Here is a 9,035-nt window from a genome sequence, read left to right as displayed (position 1 = left end):
TACTCATAACTCAAACACATACCGGCGTGAACAATGGCTGCTCCCCAGATCTCCCTTTCCGAGTTGAGGCCAGGACGTTGTGCTCGGATCGTTGTGACACGCCTGCTCCGATTTTGGGAAGCTAGGAATGCTAAGAAGGGCAGTGAACTAATGGGTCTCGATATGCTTCTGTTGGATGATCAGGTGAGATTTTTTTATTTTTATTTTGCAGTCTTCTCTTATCCAAGCATCTGTTTCTGTCCATCGGCTTAACACATTCCGAGAACTTCTACGTGAAGGAGCTATGTATGAGCTTAGTGGATTTGATGTGACTAGAAGCAACTCTCATTTCAAGCTCTGTGATTCTGTTGTGTCTATCCGGCTGAACGAGTTTACAAAGATGGTTGAAGTGGCCGCAGTTGCTAATCCGATCCCTACTGAGATGTTAGCTAACACTAACGTTCATCTTCCAGGTGTGTCTTCATCTCTTCTTTGTTCGTTAGAAGTTTATCTATGTAATCATACATCTTATACGGTATTATCCTCTTTGTTACAGACATCATTGGTGAGGTTTCTGATATCAGGAAAACGTACAATGATCACGCTCAGAGAACTCAGCGAGTGATGGTTACTATCAAAGTAATTTTCCTGCCCATAATTGATTATTTATTTAGGAGATAATATACAATTGTAAGAGGAGATGATGTGAACAATTTTTATCCTTGGCAGCGATGCAACTGTGTGCGTCAGTGTTTTCGACAGTGTAGCTGAGCTACTCCACAAGAGGCTGGAGGCTGGTGTTGTCCAACCTAGAGTGATGGTGGCTACGAACATCAATCCTAAGTTTGTAGGAGGTGAATAGCTTCGTTTTATATTTAGGAGATTTCATGTTGTGTTAATCTTTATATGATAGATTTCATGTTGTGTTAATCTTTATATGATATATATGCAGGTCGACTTTATCTCAATGCTACCTCTGGGACTCATTTTTATTTTGACAATGAGGTGACAGCAAGCCGGACTCTCTTTGAGCAGTAACTATCTGATCTCTCACTCCTTTAAAAAACGATATTAACACATTGGTTTATCCATTTCTGATAGTAAACCATTTATAGGTTGTCTACCAGACCTGAAAACGACACCACAAGTGGGAAGCAATATCGTGGTGTGAAGAAGCTGGAACCAGTTTCGCTTGGGGAGCTGAACAACTACGTCCTGAATTCACCCCCTCAGGTATGCTTTTTGATCAACCAATAATCGACTTATTACTTACTACTCATGTGGATTATAACCAATTACTCATTTCAACGCAGTCCACCGAATTCCTCTGCAAAGCCAGAATTGTGTCGTTGGAGACTACCAACGGATGGTGTTATATCTCATGTGCTAAGTGTTCCAAGAAGCTCCAGCGAGGGATATCCTCTTCCACTTGCACAACATGTTTTAATGCCAGTGTTGTTGGAGTTGTCAGGTTCTCTTTGGTCATGCTTTTATATCATCCTCAGCTACATATAAACATCTATTATCAGTGTCTGGAATTTAAACATAAATGGTTTTTAGGTACCGTGTTGAGATGCATGTGGAGTCGGGTGAAGATACAGCTGTGTTTGCTGCATTCAACTAGCTATGTCTAAGCTGATAGGTGTCAGGGCTGCAGAGGTTGCAAACCCTATGGTATGTTCTGTTAGATATTATAATCATCGTTTGCGGCTCCGTTAAAATACATACCAATCTATTGGGTTTTAACATTTTTAGGGACAAGGAGAAGAAGACCCACTAGGCTATCAAATCCCTCAGTTCCTACAAGACATTGTTGGGAATGCATACATATTCCATCTGAAGCTCACTGAATTTAATTTCTCTGGTAACCATAAGTCCTTCACTGTTGCCAGGATCTTTGATCCCAATGATAGGATACCAGGTCCTACTTTTGCACCCCATGTAAGTCAGCAAAACTTATATGTTTACATGACTCCATATTTAGTAAAATATTAATAGTTAATACTGTTGCTCTACAGGGTGGTGACCACAACCCTGGTGATGATATGCCTGGAAGTAAGTGTGCTTCTTCCAAGTGCCATGTCGGTTGCTCCTCTGGCGGTGATTCCAGTGAAGATGGTGAAGCTCAGCAGTGAGCAGCAGGACTCTGTTTCTGAGAATGTTCATGGCGATGCATCAGGTTCACCTGATGAGAATCCAGCAAAGAGGGCGCGTAATGCATAGCTCTTGAGCAATCAGACATGAAGAACTAAGCCAACGTGTGGGCAGACGCTTGTCTTTTGTTCCTCAGTCTGTATCAGGACAGTTGGTCCACTATCTAAGTTATTTCCGTCGTTGTCGTTTTTTTTTTTCTTATTTCGTTGGTGTTTTTGCTTGACATTTGAGGTTTTTAATATCTACTTTTGCGTTTGTTACATTAACTAACTCTTATGGACCCATAACTCAGAACATATATGAACCGTCTGATGCATATGTATAGATACAGATGTATGTGATACATATATGTTTATGTAAAAATGCGTATCATAATTGAAAGGTATTTTCAATTTTATGAACTTAGTTCTTCGCTTAGTAATCAGCTTAGTAATTTTCCAAAATATCACTGTTTCAGGTTTCTTCGTAATTCTGTTTTCTCATAACTTATAGACAATTATTATAATTTACTATTTAGTTAACTTTTTGTTAGCTTGATTTTATAAAATGTCAAACTTGCTTCTCTCCTAATGCTTCAAAAATGAACGTCTTTGGGAAAACATTTCATGATTTTCCAAAATAACACTATCCCAGAATTTTACAGGTTTTATAAGAATTAATTAGCTTAGTAATTTTGCAAAATATCACTATTTCAGGATTCTTTGTAATTAACTATTTAATTAACGTTTGATTAACTGGGCCTAGACTAGGCCTGGGTGTCAATAATAACAATTTCCAGAAAACAATACGTCCACCATGCATGGAGCGATCGTTCTATCAAATATTAAAGCGTGTTGAGTACGTAAACAAAGAAAGCATGTACAACTCATTTTACACATTAAAATGTTTAGAGTAATGGTAATCAAAATGAAACATTCTTATTAATAATGTTGATTAAAGTAATTTCATGAACTTAATTCTTGGCATTATACTTTGGAAAGATCAAACGCCAAATTTATTTCTAATAATTATTATCAGCTTCGTACATGTTATGGAACCCATAATACCCCTATTGTTAAGTCTATTAATTAAGATAAGAAATATCCAACTCCTACACGATCAATCTTATACGAGATCCGTTAGGGAAATTAATATCGTACAATAAAGGCTCTGAAATAGAACTTAATCAATCAATCATATAATTCTCCATGGACACAGAAAATATTCCTCAACTTATAACGTCTTTAATTATAAAACCGTTATCAAAGATTCGACTCAGAATACGTTAAGTCCAATAATAAAAGACTTTAATGTTCGACATACCAAAAAAAAAACCAAAGCTATCTAGACCAATTGTCCTAGAAAACAAAAAGCCAAATGAAAGTAGATACTACCATATGAGCAGACCCTCACCGATACAAGCTACGTACATACAGGCCTCACTCAAATATCTCTGATATTCGCAAGCTCCAAATATACAAACTTAAATGGGAAAGAAGAAAAATCCCAGCACCGCCGAGGATCCAGGATCAAGTTCTGTGAAAGCAAGCAGACGATCACAACGCTTCAGCCTCCAACCCCTCACATGCTCTGTCACAAATGGTTTTGTTACCAAACAACCATTTTCATATTAAAAGCTGTATGGAACAAAACTAAAAACGATAGATCAACCTTATGCAGGTGTTGCTAAACATTTGGACAGACGACCATGGTTAAGACCCGAGTACATTCGACGGTCGTACAGTCCTTCCGTAGCTTCTGAAGGTGTGTTTGAGAATATTATATTCTATCATCTACTACCCTCATAGATAGTTAGAATCCATTCTAGCGCCACCCTATATTTACATTCATCCTGAAACATTTGCAGAGTCCTTGGGAAAATCAGCTAGAGCAAGACGCCGGTCCATCTGCCAACTGAAAAAAAGACAACCCATCAATCAAGGTCAGCTACAATGTCTACAAGGTTAGCTTACTCAAAAATTAATTGATAAAGCATACTGCCATAGCTTAATTAAACTGTTCGCTAAATACAGATTCAACAAGAGAAACACTCAATCCAACTCCACCTACCCTTCCTGCAAATCAACGTAGAGCCCAGACCTCGACAACACTTTCATGCTCAAAAACAAAGACAGCTTTGCGGATTCCCGAGGAATACAGCATCGGTAGCTCCAGTGCAACAAACTCCACAACAGAAACAGGAGAAAACATAGGTTACTTAGTGAATAAACTAATATTTCTTGCTACCCTTTTATGGCCTACATATCTTACAGAACAAATATGTTCATCCTTGCAGCCACCACAAAGAAAGCTAGAGCAATGAGGATGAAGCTACGGGCAACTAAAACATCAAGTTAACAGAACCGAACTAATACATAATGTGAACTAAAACTGAGTTCTCAAATCATCGTTTTAAATTTTCCACAACGTTTTCCAAATAGAAATGAAAATACTACTATACCAAATTAAATATCTGAGCATAAATATATATTCACATTTAGATAAAGCACATATTGAAATGTCTTACCTGATTTTCACTACACCAGGTATTGCTAAGCGTCTTCCAAGGGATGCAGGTATTCACAAAATCTACCCCCACTATCATTTGTCTTTAGCGTATGTACCAACATAGCCTCCAATTTTCAAACACAATTGCAGGAGTGAGACCCAAAAAAAAAGTAGATAAATGGGAGTTGATGTCATGTCTTCAGTGTGGTGCTTTGGTTTGGGGCTCTGAGTCTGTGGGAAGAGGAACCCAAATGGAAACCAAACGGTTCAGTATTTGCTGCCAGCAAGGTCGTGTTAAACTACCTCCAGTACGACAACCACCATCACCACTAAAAGAGCTTCTGGACACACCAAGATTCAGCTCAGATAGATCACACAGTAACAGGCACACATGGACCTTTTACTTTCAGAATCCACGGCCAGGTTCTCCATCGAATAGGGTCTCTGCTACCACCAGAAGGAAAATCCGTTGCTTTCCTTCAGTTGTTCATATTTGACACACAGAATGAGGTCGCAAACAGGAAGAAAGCTTTTCTGGGAGGAAGCACAGCTGCTACAATTGATGATAAAACACTTTCAGAGCTGATACACATGTTAGACGAACACAACCCCCTAGCCAAGACATTCCGCCACGCTCGAGATCGTTACGAAGCTTCTAAAACAGAAGAATTCACCATCACACTCAAAAGCCAACGACACCGAGGTCGGCAATATGACCTCCCCACATCAGATGAGATCGCTGGACTAATTGTTGGTGACTTCTCCGTTGATTCTTTAGCAAGAGATATTGTTGTGGAGTTTAAATCTTTAGGTCTACAAAGGATTAGCGATTTAAATCCCTTACTCATGAGTTTGCAGTACCCTATCCTATTCCCGTATGGTGAGCCTAGTTACCATGAAAGAATACCCTACCAATCAGTTGCTGGGTCAAGGATCAAACGGGAATGTATGACAATGAGGGAGTATTATGCATATCAAATCCAGACCCGGTTAGGAGAGGGAATGACCCTTATTAAGTCTAGACGCCTGCTGCACCAGTATATTGTCGACGCTTACACTGCAACAGAGCAAGAGAGGCTTAGATTCATTAGTTTGAACCAGAAGAAACTACGTGCAGATTTGTACTCAAATGTTTGCTATGCAATAGACAATGGTGACACGCGCGGATGCAAGGCAATTGGGTAAGAAAGTGATATTACCTTCTTCTTTCACAGCAGGCCCCCGATATATGGCAGAAAAATACCAGGATGCTATGGCCATCTGTAGATGGTATGGGAACCCAAATCTCTTCATCACAGTTACTGCTAATCCGAACTGGGTAGAAATAAGTGATCATCTGAAAGCATATGACGGAGAATCAGCAAATAGTCGACCAGATCTGGAATGTCGAGTCTTTAAGCTTAAATTGGATGAGATAATGAGTGACTTCAAAAAAGGAGTTTTCTTCCCTAAGCCATCCGCAGGTAAAATATGTTTATCAATATGAACCCAGTTTAAAATAACAGAAAATTAATACCTAATTTACTTGAATGCAGTTGTCTACACCATTGAGTTCCAGAAGTGTGGACTTCCCTATGCCCATATTCTGTTGTGGTTTGACACAACAAGAGTTGAGCCTACCCCAGCAATGATAGATCAGTACATCTCTGCAGAGCTACCTAAGAAGCTGACAGACCCTGTGATGTGCCGCAGTCCACGGATCATTGCATTGAACCAGCTCAGCATGGAGTTCAGGAAGTTCTGAACATTTCAACCGAGGTTCATGTTTTTCACCGTACCAGACTTGACTTGGATCATGAGGTTTCACAAAATGATCGAGACTTCTCTCTTTTGGCTCAATTGCCTCATACTGCACGTACCGGCGACTGTACTGATGGACTGATCGACCCTTTTGATCAGTTCATGCACTTTGATCAGCCAAATCTCACTAAGGCAAGGATCCTTCACCTATCTGAAGACATAGGACACACTTGGTCCAGTATGGTTCATGATCTGAACATGGTGGTTCATACGGATAGTCCCACATCCGTCGTTCTCCTTACCGCGGTTCATGCTTCAGGATACAACGAATCTAGACAGAAGCCGAACAGTCACTTTGTCTAGTCTTATCTCTTTATTTTCGTATTAAAGACTAGATCTAGACATAGATCTACTTTTTCATTTAATTCCTAGATCTACAAAACACTATAAATATGTAGTCCATTTCATCAATAAAATCAGTTCAGTTTTGGTTGTTTATTTTGTTTCTTCTCTGAGTGAGAGAGAGAGTTCTTTAGCTAGTTCATTGGTGTGAACCGGCTTGTTGATTTGGTGGTCAGCCAATTCATCTTTGTGTGTTGTTTGGTGGTTAGCCCACACATTCATTCTTTCTTTGGTGGTTAGCCTTAGATCGTGGGTATATCAAGAGTCATTCCGCATCTCTTGACGATCCTTTCAATCCATCTCAATTCCAGAAGTGCTGTTTGCCTTCTCGGATCATATCCAACACCCAGCTAAAGTGATCCTCCCTATCTTAGGGTTCTTCACTTTTTCTTCACGAGCAGCACCGGACTGGAGAAAAGACTTATGCTAGGGCGTATTATGCCAGCCTGTATCATCTCCTTAACGAGCTTCTCTATCTGTTCTTCTGCACATGAGAGTATCGATACGGTCTCACATTTATTGGGGAAGTTCCTTCTTGCAGTGTGATCGCATGTTCTCTAGTGCGTTTTGGAGGCAACCCCGCAGGCATCTGAAAGACTCCCGCAAACCTCTTCAACAATGCCATAACTGCTGGACTGGGTTTTCCCTCGATCTCCTTATTATCATTCTCAAAAAGCGCCTGCAGCTCCAGTAGGTACACTACATCTTCCTTATCACATAGCTTCTCCATTGAGTTAAGAGATACCTGCGCAGTCAGCAGCTCCGGATTGCTACAGATAGAAACCCACTTCTCACCAGATTGGAACCTCAGAATATGCAAGCCCCAATTAATGCGTGTCTCCCCAAGCTTTGCCAACCATGAATAACCTAACACAAGATCAACGGTTCCCAACTCGAACTTCAAGAACTCTTCTTTGATCTTAATCCCTTGTATTTCAACCTCCACATATTCGCACTTCCCAGACCCATTAATGACTTCACCATTTCCCACAGCTACGCCAAACCCCACAGTCTCCACCACTGGTAGCCTCATTTCCTCCACCAATCTGGTTGCTATGAAGTTGCAAGTAGCTCCGGAGTCGATGAAAACAACTACTTCTCTGTTTCCCAGTACTCCTTCCATCTTCATAGTTTTCTTCGAAGTTATTCCCACCATTGAGTTTAGTGACAGAAGATGTAACTCCTGCTCGGGAGTCCTGTCTAACTCCTCAGATTTCTCATCTTCACTCAAATTTTCCTCGTCTTTCTCTTCACTCTCCTCTAACTCCATTTTCTTATAACACTGGAAAGCCATGCAACGGTGGCCTGCAAAGAAGCGCTCCCCATAGTGTCTACACGGATTCTGCACCGTCTTTCTCTGATCACTTCCCCCTCTTTCTACCAGGTGCTTCAAATGCCATAGGGTCGGTCATTATGCCAACAAGTGCCAAAAACAGAAATCGTTGGTGACTTTGGAGAAAATTGAAACCGAGCCAGAAAAGGAAGACCCTTTACCAATTTTCAATGACTATGCACATGAACCGAAGGAAGGGTCAGGTGGAGAGCAAAACTGTGGTCATAAAGAAGGATCTTCTTCCATTCACAAACCGGACCGAACTCAAGGTGAGCAACGTTCTGATTATGGTTCTTTTGCTTATAATCCTTTTCCTTTTATTGTTTCAGATTTGAGGACAAATCTTTTTGAAGAGGAAGGGAATGATCTGCCGCAGTCCACGGATCATTACATTGAACCAGCTCAGCATGGAGTTCAGGACGTTCTGAACATTTCAACCGAGGTTCATGTTTTTCACCGTACCAGACTTGACTTGGATCATGCCAGACTTGAGAAAGATCATGCCAGACTTGACTTGGATCATGAGGTTTCACAAAATGATCGAGACTTCTCTTTTTTGGCTCGATTGCCTCATACTGCACGTACCGGCGACCGTACTGATGGACTGATCGACCCTTTTGATCAGTTCATGCACTTTGATCAGCCAAATCTCACTAAGGCAAGGATCCTTCACCAATCTGAAGACATAGGACACACTTGGTTCAGTATGGTTCATGATCAGAACATGGTGGTTCATACGGATAGTCCCACATCCGTCGTTCTCCTTACCGCTGTTCATGCTTCAGGATACAACGAATCTGGACAGAAGCCGAACAGTCACCTTGTCAAGTCTTATCTCTTTATTTTCATATTAAAGACTAGATCTAGATCTAGATCTACTTTTTCATTTAATTCATAGATCTACAAAACACTATAAATATGTAGTCCATTTCATCAATAA

General features: G+C 40.5%; 2 protein-coding genes and 1 long non-coding RNA gene across 3 annotated transcripts; 1 reads left to right on the top strand and 2 right to left on the bottom strand.

Annotated features, from left to right (window-relative positions):
- The first annotated feature begins 214 nt into the window (after positions 1–214).
- On the top strand, positions 215–2,309 carry LOC106308090. The gene is made up of 9 exons (XM_013745213.1): positions 215–452; positions 536–618; positions 709–833; positions 932–1,013; positions 1,095–1,212; positions 1,293–1,450; positions 1,540–1,653; positions 1,735–1,920; positions 1,998–2,309. Exons 3-7 carry the CDS (start codon positions 797–799, stop codon positions 1,601–1,603), a joined length of 459 nt encoding a protein of 152 aa, XP_013600667.1. The 5' UTR covers positions 215–452; positions 536–618; positions 709–796; the 3' UTR covers positions 1,604–1,653; positions 1,735–1,920; positions 1,998–2,309.
- A 1,072-nt stretch (positions 2,310–3,381) lies between these two features.
- Positions 3,382–4,975, bottom strand: LOC106310432. The gene is made up of 4 exons (XR_001263783.1): positions 4,640–4,975; positions 4,183–4,296; positions 3,784–4,026; positions 3,382–3,702 (listed from the first exon to the last, which is right to left on the bottom strand). It is a non-coding gene; the product is annotated as an uncharacterized LOC106310432 (long non-coding RNA).
- Positions 4,976–7,234: 2,259 nt separating this feature from the next.
- Positions 7,235–8,075, bottom strand: LOC106308604. Its single transcript, XM_013745750.1, has one exon. It carries the CDS (start codon positions 8,054–8,056, stop codon positions 7,235–7,237), a length of 822 nt encoding a protein of 273 aa, XP_013601204.1. The 5' UTR covers positions 8,057–8,075.
- Positions 8,076–9,035: the final 960 nt, after the last annotated feature.

Source organism: Brassica oleracea, chromosome C8 (assembly GCF_000695525.1).
Source record: "Brassica oleracea var. oleracea cultivar TO1000 chromosome C8, BOL, whole genome shotgun sequence".
NCBI lineage: Eukaryota > Viridiplantae > Streptophyta > Magnoliopsida > Brassicales > Brassicaceae > Brassica > Brassica oleracea.
Note: the sequence above shows the minus strand (reverse complement) of the source record. Positions and strands in the feature narration are given on the sequence as shown.

What these genes read in the sequence shown, in the direction of transcription:
- LOC106308090 (XM_013745213.1), top strand. Translation starts at nt 797, where the DNA reads ATGGTGGCTACGAACATCAATCCTAAGTTTGTAGGAG. An exon ending in CAATCCTAAGTTTGTAGGAG is followed by an intron (nt 834 to 931) that starts GTGAATAGCTTC and finishes ATATATATGCAG; the next exon opens with GTCGACTTTATCTCAATGCT. An exon ending in TCCTGAATTCACCCCCTCAG is followed by an intron (nt 1,213 to 1,292) that starts GTATGCTTTTTG and finishes ATTTCAACGCAG; the next exon opens with TCCACCGAATTCCTCTGCAA.
- LOC106308604 (XM_013745750.1), bottom strand. Translation starts at nt 8,056, where the DNA reads ATGGCTTTCCAGTGTTATAAGAAAATGGAGTTAGAGGAGAGTGAAGAG.